This window comes from Schistocerca americana, chromosome 5, assembly GCF_021461395.2.
Source record: "Schistocerca americana isolate TAMUIC-IGC-003095 chromosome 5, iqSchAmer2.1, whole genome shotgun sequence".
Taxonomy (NCBI): Eukaryota; Metazoa; Arthropoda; class Insecta; order Orthoptera; family Acrididae; genus Schistocerca; species Schistocerca americana.
The window spans coordinates 690,546,361-690,561,560 of record NC_060123.1 but is presented as its reverse complement, the minus strand read 5'-3'; the positions used below and the strand labels follow the sequence as shown (position 1 = coordinate 690,561,560).

Genomic DNA, 15,200 nt, shown 5'->3' with positions numbered 1-15,200 from the left:
ACATTTTTTACACGATCCAGACACTATGCTATCTAGTCTGTATGTCAGAGACAGCGACAGTGTGCTACAATGGGGATGTGGAACGCTGGATGATGATGATGATGGTTAGTGTTTTAGGGCGCACAACAACGAGGTTATCAGCGCCCGTTCCCAAAAGAAATGCTGACGAGTGCAGCCAAGATCTGTTAAACAAGGACCAATTCAGAGCCGATCTTTGCGAGAATTGTAAATGTTCAAATTTCAAGATTGGACACAGCACATCAAAACAGCTAGATAACACTAAAAATAAAATAGCAGTACATAACAGGTAAAAATAATTAACGGTGGCTGAGTGACCACTTACAAATAATGGGTGACCAAACCACTTTACAGCACATTAAGATCTCAATCCCAATACTTTGGGAAGAAGTCCAGACATCACACGAAAACGTAGAGGTCTAGCGACACTCGCCTCATTATTAGTTAAAATAGAGGGCAGGTCTGGTGGGAAACTGAAATCTTCCATATAAAACACACTCAGTTAAAATATGTCGTATCGACAGCTGTGTCCCACATGTCTGACACGTTGGTGGCTCCTCACGACGTAACAGAAAACCGTGTGTCAACGGACAATGTCCTATTCTAAGCCGTGTGAGGGTTACTTTCTCAGCTCGTCGTTGTCGGAATGGAACGCTGGATTAGCCGTACGGTGCACTACCAATGCACCAACAATGTCAATCTGCCGAGCGAAATGTTTCCTTTCACACTCTGCAGAGTTGCAGCTACAAACAGAATGTTCATAGCGAAGTGTTTGGCTTATCAAAATACGAGGGCCAATTTTTTCGTTGTCTGATCGGTCGCCAAATTAAAACTACAAAGAAAACCGATGAAACTTTGGCATGTGAATTACGATGTGTGTCTAGTGTGCCGATCGATCGTATCAGTTTGCACTTTTCAGTCTGAGTGCACAGTGAACACGTACAAATGCCTAGACCAAGTGATAAGGACGTGCTGTCATTAGATCATGCTTATGGCTTCCGCCTGTTTTCGTCCAGCCAGTATAACATAATTGTCACGTGTGACAACAAAATCCTCCTTCATGAGAATGTTTGGCTGCACGCAGCAACTGCCACAGAGACACTCCTGCAGCGTTTCCGAAGGGAAGTATTTCAGCACGAACGACACGCTGATTAGCCATCAGCCAGAACATTATGACCACCGACCTACTATCGGTAGTAACCCGCCAGGCGATAACAGCGTCACGTAGTGAGGAATGAGTGCTGGTCAGACACATGCGTGGTACATGTATTATTAGAGAGCATGCTGTCCATGAGAAGGCGAGCGATCTATCTGAGCTCGGCCGAGGGCAGATCCTGACGGCCCAGAAACTCGACACTAGCATTTATGAAACTTCCCGACTTGTCGGGTGTTCGAGATGTGGTGTCACCGCCAGACACCACACTTGCTAGGTGGTAGCCTTTAAATCGGTCTTGGTTCGTTAGTACACGTCGGACCCGCGTGTCGCCACTATCAGTGATTGCAGACCGAGCGCCGCCACACGACGGGTCTAGTCTAGAGAGACTCCCTAGCACTCGCCCCAGTTGGACAGCTGACTTTGCTAGCGATGGTTCACTGTCTACATACGCTCTCACTTGCTGAGACGACAGTTTAGCATAGCCTTCAGCTACGTCTTTTGCTACGACCTAGCAAGGCGCCATATTCAGTTACTATGAATGTATTCTGAACAGATAATATTGTGAATCATGTACCGTCAAGAGTGACGTTCATCATTAATGGATTAAAGTTAAGTATCAAACTAATTATGTCCGCTTTCTGAATTCTAATTCCTTGTCATGTTCCAGACCTCACGTCAGTATAGTTCTTTCCTCCTCACGCCAGCCTGCGTGAGCTAAAACGCGTGCATTTCGGCCTCCACTAGTAACACGGTGTTGGCTCTTCTGCCAACACAACACGAGGAGTGCTGTGGTGAGACTCTTCAACACCTGGGCAAACCAAAGTGAAACCACTTCATAGTTCGTGGCATTGGCGAGCCACCCTTCATTACTTATGTCAGACGTCGTAGCCTGGGCAGACTGGTAAAACAGCACAGGCGGCGAACTGTGGAGAACTGACGTTAGACTTTAATGGCGGACAGAATACAAGTGTGTCTGAACAAATAGTGCACCGACACACTTAACAATGGGCCTCCGCAGCCGATGATCCATACGTGTGCCAATGTTAACACCATAACATCGGCAACTACAACTTAAATGGACACGTGACCATTGGCACTGGACGTTGGCGCATTGGCAGAGGGTTACATGGTCTGATGAATCCTGATACCTTCTTCATCATGTCGGTGGGACGGCACGAATCCAGGGGAACAACTCCTTGACACTCGTGTATTGTGTATTGAACCGGGGATCTAGAAACGACGGAAAAGCTTCCTCCCGCTGTAGCCCTCAGTGGTTCACAACTCCACAAATGGCCACAGCAGTCCACCCACCTCACCGCCGCCCCACACCGAACCCAGGGTTATTGTGCAGTTTGGCCTCGAGCGGATCCCCCCTGGAACATGTCATACCAGACGAGTGTAACCGCAAATGTTTGTGTGATAGAGTAACTATGGTGTATGCGTACGTGTAGACAGTGAATGTGCAGCAATCGCCGATATAGTGTAACTGAGGCGGAATAAGGGGAACCAGCCCACATTCGCTGAGACAGATGGAAAACCGACTTAAAAACCATCCACAGGCTGTCCGGCACACCGGACGTCGACGCTAATCCGCCGGACGGATTCTTGCCGGTGACCGGCACGCCTTTCCGCTCGGGAAGCAGCGCGTTAGACTGCACGGCTAGCCGTGCGGGCTTTTGGCAATTGTACTGCAGGACGGAAGCAAGGTGGCGGCGGTTCCGTTAAGCTCTGGGTAACATTCACGTGGACATCCTTGGGTCCAGTGGAGCTCATGCAAGACACCGTGATGGTCAAGGTGTTCAGGACAATGGTTGCAGATGTACACCCCTTTTTTCCTGACTTCTTTCAATAAGATAATGCGCCGCCATGTCACAAGGCCAGGAGCGTGATGGAGTAACTTGAGGAATACAGTGGCGAGTTCCAACTGATGGGCTGGTCCCTCAACTCGCCGTATCTGAATGTGACGGAACACACCTGGGATGTCATTCAACGTGGCGTTAGAGTCCATTGCTCCCCTCACCAGGATTAACGGGAAATAGACGATGTATGTGAGCAGATGTGATGCCGACTCCCTCCAGCGGCCTATAAAGGCCTCATTGATTCCATGCCACGACGGCTCATCGCTGTTATCCGTGGCAAAGGTGGACATTCCGGCACCGCTACGATCGCAGGTTCGAATCCTGCCTCGGACATCGATGAGTGTGATGTCCTTAGGTTAGTTAGGTTCAAGTAGTTCTAAGTTCTAGGGGACTGATGACCTCAGATGTTAAGTCCCATAGTGCTCAGAGCCATTTTAACATTCCGGCTATTAGGTAGGTTCTCGTAATGTTCTGGCTGATCAGTGTACAGCCCGGACTTGGCTCCCTCTGATTTTCAACTCATTGCTCGCATGAATGACTGGCAATGAGAACATCATTTTGGCACAGATAATGAGCAGCAGACGAGCGAAGAGAATTGGCGGAAAGCACGAGCAGGTGCCTTCTATGACGAGTGTTTGGAATTTGGTACAATTCTACGACAATTGTCTAACACGGAACGGCTACCTTGTAAAGACGTAGCTGGAAGATATAGCTAAATGTTGCAAACTAAACATTTTTGATTTTCGCTATGATTTCAATTTCACGACCGATCAGATCTTTAAAAAAAAGTATCTCGCTCGTACTGTCTCAACAACAAGTCTAAGGCTGTAGGTATGCCACATTTTCTGCTTCGAAAGGTGCTGGACCCACGGTATCGTGGCAGAGCCTGTTTGAAGGTGGGAAGGAATGGGCGACATCCTGTGACAAATATGTTTTAAGAGAGTATGTACGTGAAGAATAGCCAAAAGACTCAATCCTCATTAAAAGAATTCCTTACCAACAATTATTCTTATTAGCCTGTTCTGTGACGATTGTCGTCACAGGCCTTCAGGATTTCGCCCGCCACGTTTTCAAAGTGGGGTCAGCTTGGCGACACAAATGTGAAGGCATCACTCCAGTGTTTCCTATACTCCCTTACGTTATTTATTGCGCTGTATACTTTTAGTTCCTCCTGTAGGTCTTCATTTATGACCAAGTATTCCCTACAGCATCTCCTTATGTTTCAAATATAATTCAAAATCGGTGATTTCCTCTTTGTAAATGTCCAAGTTTCGCTCCCATATAGTAATGTGGGAATCAACATTATTCTGTACAATTTTATCCTTCTTTCCTTTCCTTGTCTTGTTGCTCAGAAGTTTTTCTATTGTAATATAAACCTTGTTGCACGTAGTGGCGTCCTTTACAGTGTTCGTATCAGTGTGAAGGATTAAAATGTGTGTACATTCTAAATATTTGAAACGTGGCATTTTTAGACTTCCTTTGATCGCGCACGGTCTTTACCCGGTAAGGCGTTAGATGTTGTTTTGCCTTTTTGATATTTACAGTCCACCACAGTCTTGAAAGAGCAGACGGAAACCACTTTCTGCGAGTAAAAAAAAAATGGCTCTGAGCACTATGGGACTCAACTGCTGAGGTCATTAGTCCCCTAGAACTTAGAACTAGTTAAACCTAACTAACCTAAGGACATCACACACATCCATGCCCGAGGCAGGATTCGAACCTGCGACCGTAGCGGTCTTGCGGTTCCAGACTGAAGCGCCAGAACCGCGCGGCCACTTCGGCCGGCTCTGCGAGTCATTTTGACTTCCTTGTAGAACAGCATGTAAAACATCAAACTGTGGAAGAATTGAAATATAATCTAGTCGTTACTTCATTCTTCCACCCCACATTTGTACGCATCTTACAAAGTGTGAGAATTGGGCAGCAGTGTTGCTTCATCCTTTTGCTAGTCATAATTTATGTCATTGCAAGATATCCTATAAATAGCTTTGTAGCAGGAGCATTGAAATGCAGCAATCAGATGTGAAGGATATCCTCTTTTCTCCATTATCACCAACGATTCAGCCTTTGGCATATTATCTAAAACTTACTCGATGCTCGTAAATGTCACATCATTGTCACAGTTGAAATATTTACGCAGTGTGTGTCAGTTCAGTTAGGATTGTGGTTATGAAAAATACACTCCTGGAAATGGAAAAAAGAACACATTGACACCGGTGTGTCAGACCCACCATACTTGCTCCGGACACTGCGAGAGGGCTGTACAAGCAATGATCACACGCACGGCACAGCGGACACACCAGGAACCGCGGTGTTGGCCGTCGAATGGCGCTAGCTGCGCAGCATTTGCGCACCGCCGCCGTCAGTGTCAGCCAGTTTGCCGTCGCATACGGAGCTCCATCGCAGTCTTTAACACTGGTAGCATGCCGCGACAGCGTGGACGTGAACCGTATGTGCAGTTGACGGACTTTGAGCGAGGGCGTATAGTAGGCATGCGGGAGGCCGGGTGGACGTACCGCCGAATTGCTCAACACGTGGGGCGTGAGGTCTCCACAGTACATCGATGTTGTCGCCAGTGGTCGGCGGAAGGTGCACGTGCCCGTCGACCTGGGACCGGACCGCAGTGACGCACGGATGCACGCCAAGACCGTAGGATCCTACGAAGTGCCGTAGGGGACCGCACCGCCACTTCCCAGCAAATTAGGGACACTGTTGCTCCTGGGGTATCGGCGAGGACCATTCGCAACCGTCTCCATGAAGCTGGGCTACGGTCCCGCACACCGTTAGGCCGTCTTCCGCTCACGCCCCAACATCGTGCAGCCCGCCTCCAGTGGTGTCGCGACAGGCGTGAATGGAGGGACGAATGGAGACGTGTCGTCTTCAGCGATGAGAGTCGCTTCTGCCTTGGTGCCAATGATGGTCGTATGCGTGTTTGGCGCCGTGCAGGTGAGCGCCACAATCAGGTCTGCATACGACCGAGGCACACAGGGCCAACACCCGGCATCATGGTGTGGGGAGCGATCTCCTACACTGGCCGTACACCACTGGTGATCGTCGAGGGGACACTGAATAGTGCACGGTACATCCAAACCGTCATCAAACCCATCGTTCTACCATTCCTAGACCGTCAAGGGAACTTGCCGTTCCAACAGGACAATGCACGTCCGCATGTATCCCGTGCCACCCAACGTGCTCTAGAAGGTGTAAGTCAACTACCCTGGCCAGCAAGATCTCCGGATCTGTCCCCCATTGAGCATGTTTGGGACTGGATGAAGCGTCATCTCACGCGGTCTGCACGTCCAGCACGAACGCTGGTCCAACTGAGGCGCCAGGTGGAAATGGCATGGCAAGCCGTTCCACAGGACTACATCCAGCATCTCTACGATCGTCTCCATGGGAGAATAGCAGCCTGCATTGCTGCGAAAGGTGGATACACACTGTACTAGTGCCGACATTGTGCATGCTCTGTTGCCTGTGTCTATGTGCCTGTGGTTCTGTCAGTGTGATCATGTGATGTATCTGACCCCAGGAATGTGCCAATAAAGTTTCCCCTTCCTGGGACAATGAATTCACGGTGTTCTTATTTCAATTTCCAGGAGTGTAAAAGCCATGGATTACCTTCACCAAATCACTGTATTTATTCAAAATAGTTTCCCTCTGAATTGAAACAAGGTTAAGATCGTGCTAAAAGTGTTTTGAAACTGACACTGTAGTCCGTTTTTGGAACTGCATTTAGTACTGCAGTACAATTTTCTTGGATTATAGTCCGGTTTTGGAATTTATATAGTGCTGCAGCATAGTTTCCTTGGACGCCCTCAATTATTGTATCGTAACTGTTCCCTTCCATTGCCAACTTCAGTATGGGGAACAAGAAGTGTTCTGGGTCCAAATCCGGCGAATACGGTGGTGGTGGTGAGGTGGTGGTGATAAGTTCCACCAAACTGCTGAGGTCATCAGTCCCTAGGCTTCCTCACTGTTTAATCCAAATTAAAGTAACTTACCCTAAGGACAACACACACACTCATGGCCGAGGGAGGACTCGAACCTCCGACGGGGGCAGCCGCGCAAACCGTGGCAAGGCGCCCAGACCGCACGTCTACCCCGCCCGGCGGGAATACGGTGGGTGATCCAGGGCTGCGATCTATCTGCTGGCCAAAAACGCGCGTACAGTCTTCACTTTGTTGGTCGGGTTATTCTCGTGGAGGAGCGATCAGGAACAGGCCTCTCCGTACCCTGGTAAAATTCGAGAAATTCTCGAGCGCAAACGATGTATGATTAAAAAAAATTTGATGTTGTCTCGCTGCTACAACAAGATTGTAACAACTTTTCCCACACATCACCATTGTTAGACCAAACTGTAACAAATTTCCCCATACAGCACCATTGTTACATGAAATTGTAATAAACTGCCCTATGCATCGCAATATTACAGTGAAATTATAACTACTTGCCCCATACATCACCTTTTTACATGAACTTACAACAAATTGCCCCAAACACCAATATTGTTATATGAACTTGTAACAAATTGCCCCATACATCGCCATATTACAACAGAATTTGTAACAAATTGACCTATACATCGCTAAGTTACAGCAAAATTGAAACAAAGTATCCAATATGACACCATGTTACACAAAACTGTAACAAATTGCCCTATGTATCATGAATGCATGATGGATACTATTGGGGCAATAAAAGTCAGGTCTTAGCTTGGCTAAAATTGATACAACCGCACTCAGAGTCCTATCATCAGGCTGCAGAATATATGGCAATCAAAGCCTCTCTGTCTGATACTGGAATATCCACAACACCAGACACAACTCTTTTGACTATTGTGCCTACCATTATCCTAGATACTATTGTGGGGTACTGACAGTCAGTGACTGCCATAACCAAAGACTGCTGGGCCAGTTGACAAGGTGACTACCATTGCTGGAGATAAGATGGTGTTGTGGGGCAAAGGTAGGACATGATTACTACCATTACTTGGTTACTATTGTGAGGCAATGATGCTAAGTTAATGTGGTGACTGCCACAACCCTTCAATCGTGGTGATTTCTATTACTTCAAAAATACCACTGGTTTGTTAAATAGTAAAGAAAAATAGTATGCTGACAGTGAGTGTCAGCTGCTACACTTCAGATAGTATTAAAACACCAGAATCCAGCAGTGTGTGTGCCATAACATGGCAGTGGGTGTCAGCTACTAGATCTCAAATAGCACCCCAAGCATTAAACAAAATTGTAAGATATTACTCCAGATATCACTGTTGTTGCATGAGATTGTAACAAATAACTCCATACATATCCATTGCTACATGAAATATTTGGAAATTGTCCCATACATCACCATTTTTACACAATATTGGTGACAAACTGCCCACACATCACCCACTGAGTGACTTATTCCAACAGGCTGTGGCTTGTTCTAACAAGCAAAAGTTATAATACAGCAAGTTAATACCTGTCATTGCCAGCATAGTCAATACCTTTAGCAACAACCAGAATGCTTAATTATTGAGTTTATACACTACATATCTCAGCACAGCCTCACCGAGATCATGTAGCTGCAGCCCCTTCCACCCCTCCCCATCCCTCCTCACTGCGTAAGACATATGAGAGGTTATAAAATGTAGACTGGCACTAAAAGGAAAAGAATTTCTGAAAAAGAGGAACTTGTTAACATTGAATATAAATTTAAATGCTAGGAAGTCTCTTCTGAAGGTATTTTCTATGGTGTGTTGGCTACTATGGAAGTGAAATGTAAACAGTTCAGACAAGAAGGGAATATAAGCTTTTGGAATGTGGTGCTAGAGAAGAATGCTCTAGATTAGATGGTTACACTGAATAACTAATCAGGAGGTACTGAATAAAACTGGGGAAAAATAAATGTATGGGAAACTTGAGTAAAGGAGAGACTGATAACGAGGCATCAAGAAATTGTCAGTATGGTAATCGAGGGAAGTGTAGGGGTAACTAAATGTAGAGTGCAGGGGGGGGGGGCAACACTTGACTTAAGTAAGATGGTTAAAATGGTTGGTTGGAGTAGCTACACAGGGTTGACACTTTTTCACAGCACTGTCTAGTGTAGAGAGCTTCATCAATTTAGTCTTTGGAACCAAAGACCACAGCAACTACATATCCAATGCCTGGTGCCAGGTAATCTCTAGGTCAGCCACGGAACGACCGACACAACGACTTGCTTCCCATTAATCGGTACAGGAGTTACAAACGTGATAATCCACAGTGGAGTATGTATTAGTTGTCAAAACTACACACCATGTTGGACAGCGACAACAGGTGAGGAAAGGACGCTGCCTGAAATTACGTTAGTGGCCAGGGCAGGTAATCGGCCACTAGGCAGAAAATTCTGCTAGTACACTTGAATTTGAAAGACGGTAATATAGTTAACTTCACCCAAAAGAACACTGCCTGAATTTACGTTAGTGCCCAGAGCAGGTAACCAGAACACTAACGACCACAAGGCAGAAAATTTCACTGGTGCACTCTAATTGTAGTCAACCAAAATAGTTAATTGCACCGCATGGCGGATAATTTACGGAAATACAAACACTCGGTGTTGCTCACACGAAACCCTCTCCAACAGCGAACCACCGGAACGAACCATACAACATGAATGGACGTGGCTTGGGTACTTGAAACCACTACTCAGCTTTTACGACCTGGGCCGGTGAACAACGAAGCTCGTAGCGATCGGACAGCTCCACACACGCTCCGACACTGCGCAGGGACCGGCAGTGGACCCAACCGACTGCACCACGCGGAGATATCTTCCTTGGTCCGCACCAACCAACCGACTGCCTGCTGGTCGGTCCGCGACTGCTGGTTCGTCTCCCACTCACTTCCAGACACACGACGGCGGAAATCCTGGGTAATTTCCAAGAATGAATGCCTATCGAAGTTGCGGTGTCCAAACGATACATATCGAGCGTGCGATCGTAAATCGATCATGCGACTCTGGTGGCGGGCGTTGTGATGAGTTACTTGTGATCGTCATTTTTACCTATTTCCCGTCGCTCCCTTATTTGCTCTAAATTACATACCTCCGCGTATTATTTGTGAGTTGCTAGGGAATCCCAGACGACTTATGTGGTTAGTGAGTTTGATGTCTGGCATTCTTGACGTTTCTTCGGCGGATTCTCTCACATGGTAAAATCTAATTCCATGTTTATCCAGCGTAGAAAATAGTTTGACTTTTTTTCGCAATTATGGAGTACTATTGAGGAAAGAAGGAACTGTGTAGACTGTGGCGGTGCGAAGTGTTTAAAATTTCGTAAGAACAGTGCCGATGCTGAAATACCGTTTACAATTTCATTGTGGACAGTGCGGAAAACGAACGAGTATCAGGAAGAATACATGGTTCGAGTCTTCCAAATTATCCATTCAGACCACCGTAATGGACTTTCACATGATTCCAACACTGACTACGAGTGAGGTAAGTTGTCTCCTTTGCAATTAAAAGTATTTTTGTAACGCTCTTCTTTTGTCGTTGCTGTAGCGACCACCGTAAACATACTCATAACGCTCGCCACCAGAGTCGCATAATCGCTTTACGATCGCACGTTCGATATGTATCGTTCGGACCCCGCCACTTCGGTAGACAATCATTCTTGGAAATTATCAAATACTGGCTCGGACCGAGCCATTCAGAGGAAACACACCCACCGGCTAAGCGACATCCCTGCACCAAGAAAGGACCGACCCAAGTTCCCCAAGATGGTAATTGAAGAGGCCCAGAAGCGCTCAGAGAACCAGTTACACGTCGCCCAATGAGACGACCGACCTCTCAGAGCCAATACGCCGGCAACATTTAAAATAACTTGTCAATCAAATCATACAACTACACACAGAACCTGACAAACACTTGCACGAAGACCTGTTCGATACCCAACAGTAACTAAGCACGCACAAAGACAAATCGAGAGTGTGGTGTCACCGCCAGACACCACACTTGCTAGGTGGTAGCCTTTAAATCGGCCGCGGTCCGTTAGTATACGTCGGACCCGCGTGTCGCCACTATCAGTGATTGCAGACCGAGCACCGCCACACGGCAGGTCTAGAGAGACTTCCTAGCACTCGCCCCAGTTGTACAACCGACTTTGCTAGCGATGGTTCACTGACAAATCACGCTCTCATTTGCCGAGACGATAGTTAGCATAGCCTTCAGCTACGTCATTTGCTAGGACCTAGCAAGGCGCCATTACCAGTTGCTATTGATGCTGTAAAACATGTACCGTCAACAGCGATGTTCACCAATTATGGATTAAAGTTAAGTATTCCAGCAGCTACGTACGTTTTTTGTTAGTCTCATTTCCTTAACCTGTTCCAGACCTCACGCCAGCCTGCGTGAGCTAAAACACGTTCCTTTCGGCTTCCTCTCATAGTGGGTTGGCTCTCTTGCCAATCCACAACAGAGAGTCGACGCACGCACATACACACACACGACTCATGAATGATCGGCGAGCCAAAAGGCGTCGTCCGGTAGGACGACCGACCGACGATCCAGCAAGACCGTGGTCCGGCTCAAGTGACGCGTGGCGGCAATGATCGGGCGAGCCATGTCTACGCAGACCTCACTGCTGCTCCAACCCGAGTGCACTAGTGCCGCGCTGCAACTCCCAAACTGGCAGGTCCGGACTGCGCTCCAGACGCTTTGCAGCTGACTGGCAGCCCGAACTCGCCACGCGAACTCGCAACCCGAACTCGCTTAAGACAGACAACGACCGGGAAGTAATAGCAGTCGAGCAAAGATACTACGAAAGAGGATATATCGATATGTGCTGCTAGCGCCGGTCACGGTCAGGCGATGCAGTAACTCAGTGATAATAGTAATTCAAATTAACGTAGTGAGGTGGAAGTACGTTGAAAACATCCTACTAGCGGTCTAAATTTCTCACCACGTGCAGTGCAATGGTTTCGCTCATACATGACGTCTCGTCAGCAACCCGTCCTGTCCGGGAATATAAAGTCACAACGGCGGCAGGTAGTGTCAGGCGTTCCCTAAGGCTCAGTGTTAGGTCCTATACTCTTCTCTCTGTATGTCAACGATGTGTCATCGGTTCTGACGTATTGCAAATATCATATGTATGCTGATGACCTTCAGTTGTATCTAAGTGCGAAACCAAGCAATCTCAAGAAAGCTACTGAAAATTTCAATACTGACCTTGATGCACTATCAAAATGGGCACAGGACATAGGACTAAAACTAAACCCATCTAAAACCCAAGCGGTACTTGTTGGTCACTCTAAGCTCATTAGCCCAAAACATCGGGAATCCGTACCATCTCTTATCCTAAATAGGACAAATATTAACTTCTCTCCCTCAGCAAAGAGCTTGGGAGTAATAATAGATCAAAATCTAAATTGGACAGAGCATGTAACTGCAGTATGCAAAAAAGCATCAGCATCGCTTCATGTCCTACAAAAATATAAGAAACTCTTCCCTTTCGATCTGAAAAAGAAATTAGTACAAACGCTTATACTCCCAATCATTGAGTACAGCGATATTATCCTACAAGGCCTCTCAGGAAAATTCGCGACGTCTGGAACTGGTCATGAACGCCTGCGTCCGATATATCTGTGACGTTCGACTTTTTGATCACGTTTCACGAGCATATGCAAAATTGTCCTGGCTGCGTGCAGACAAACGCAGACATTTCCATACACTCTGTCTCATCTACTGCCTCATAAATGTGCACTGTCCCTCATATCTCTCCTCGTCCTTAACGCTTATGTCGGAATAACATGACAGAAACAGACGTTCCCATCATAATAAAATCCTCTCTGTTCCACTGCATCGCTCAGTCACCTTCTCCAAGTCCTTTACAGTAGCAGGAACCCGACTCTGGAATAACCTCCCTCGCTATGTTAGAGAACTTACAAACATGTCCGGCTTCAAAGAACAGTTAATGATGTATCTACTTCAGCAACAGTAATGCCCTCCTCTGTACATGAATGCACTTCACCTCATTACTTCCCTCTTTCCCCCCTCCTTCAATCTCCCTTCCCCAAAACTCGCTATACTAGTAAACATCTACTTTACACACTAAGATATTAATGTACATCTGCACAAATCTTCATTACTATTGCCAATTTTTCTCATGTTTATCATTATTATTTGATTTTGTTTTTTATTGCTATTATTATTGCTTTTATCATAATTTGTATGTATAGCACATGTTGTAAAAATACTGCCACCATTTACTTTATTAGGTCTTAGTCATTTCTCTTTATTCATATTGTCACTAGAGTAATCTAATTTTCTTATTTAAACTATTGTCATGATGTAACTCTGATGTGTGAAATGCTGCATGTGTGGCACACTGGTCTGATGTAAGAGAGGGCCTGATGGCCCTAATATGATCAGGTTAAATAAATAAATAAATAAATAAAATACATGATGGCGGGAACACGAGCCATGCACGGCTCAGCATCTATTGGTCCCCGAGAGTAGAAGTTAAAAGAGTCCCTGTCCCCTTGTGTGGCAGATGTCGGTGGGTGTGAGCATCGAGAAGCTGGAGGTGGTGGGCAGATACACACTGCGCGCCTGGCTGTCGGGCTCGCACGGCCCCTACACAGTCACCATGACTGGAGTCCAGGTGGAGGGCCTCGCCATGCTGGAGGTGCAGCGTGACGGCAGCCTGGCTGCCGAGGAGATACAGATGGACATCTCCTTCAGTGACATCGACATGAACTTCGAGAACCTCGGCTTCATGGGCACCGTCTTCCAGGTAAGTGAGGCCTTCACAGTTCTGTACTATTACTCGTGGAACAGCTGTTTGAAGTGATAATCGGGTAAAATGGTTGTCTTTTGTGCAAGAAATGTAATGTAAAGCAGCAATGCCTACTCACAGGTCATCTGGGGCATGCACACACACACACACACACACACACACACACACACACACACACACACACACACCGGGTGTCCCTCCTGTCAGTCTGTGACGCGCGATTTCTGTGATGTTTTGGCAGATATTTGCAAACTTTTTTTTTTTTTTTTTTTTTTTTTTGCAGTCACCCCAAACAAATACATCTTTCATGCGAAGCCCAGTGGGACAGAAGGTGTTGATTTCTTTCCTGTTACAAACAAAATTGTTTTTAAATTGGAATTCTGCCTGCCTGTTCGAAAGAGTGGTCACACTTTTTTTAGGTATGGTGTAGATTCTGCCCCTGTTCAAGTTCAGGCTCGTGGCTAATTGGTAGAATTTGTTTCTGTATCTACTATATCCCAGTCTGTAATGCTGTTTGACGGACATAGCCCTTACATCTGTCCCTGACATCAGCCATTCCGAACGTAAAATTTTGATTCTGTGCTGTTATCAGAATACGATTTCAACGTCATTGAATGTGGATGTACACATAACGATATCGTTAATGCCACATTCCATCTAAAAAATGGTCCAACAAGTTGTCCCTAACTTGCAGGCCGAATAATTCACAACAAGGACAAGGTTTCTCTGTAGACACACTGGATATGGAAGAATCTTTGTTGCGAGAGGTAGGTGATCAGTGCGACATGTCAATCACATGGTCAATCCTTCTCGAGCAGTAAACGAAAGATGTGTTGCAATGAGTGGCAATCACGTTGGGCACATACAACGTCAGAGAGTTAGTTGTGATGGGGCAAAATGGCTTATCTCAACAAGTGTATGTTTCTGCATATATGTTTGTGGGACTTTTTTCTGGTAGTGACCCTACTATCTGCTGTAAGAGTATGAGACACTTTTTTGAAGCTCTCTGTATGTATCGTGTCAAAAAAGTATGGAATATACTGAGAGATGATACTATCGTTACAGTAAAAACAAGGCTAATAAACATGAATGTGGAAATGTATACTTATGAGATCCAACCAGTTGGCCACAAGAGTGAGAGATCCTTTCGTGAAAGTTGTTCACATGGGTGCTCAGCGTACTTATGAGATCCAACCAGTTGGCCACAAGAGTGAGAGGTCCTTTCGTGAAAGTTGTTCACATGGGTGCTCAGCGTGACTTCCAGCTGTAGCAATGCACCCTTCTGCCCTTCACAGTAAGGAATCACACACTCAACACTCATTGAAGGTGACTCGGTTGTAATTTTATGCACAGGCATACACGGTGGACTACAGGCATACACGGTGGACTCGATCTTTGCTATATGCATAAC

At 46.2% G+C, this 15,200-nt stretch overlaps 1 protein-coding gene across 1 annotated transcript in view; it reads left to right on the top strand.

Moving 5' to 3' along the window:
* LOC124615636 overlaps nt 1-15,200 on the top strand; it is a 97,353-nt gene that overhangs the window by 64,693 nt on the left and 17,460 nt on the right. Inside the window, exon 3 of the mRNA XM_047143646.1 lies at nt 13,544-13,786. Within this exon, the coding sequence (XP_046999602.1) occupies nt 13,544-13,786 (243 nt within the window). The remainder of the gene's footprint in view (nt 1-13,543; nt 13,787-15,200) is intronic.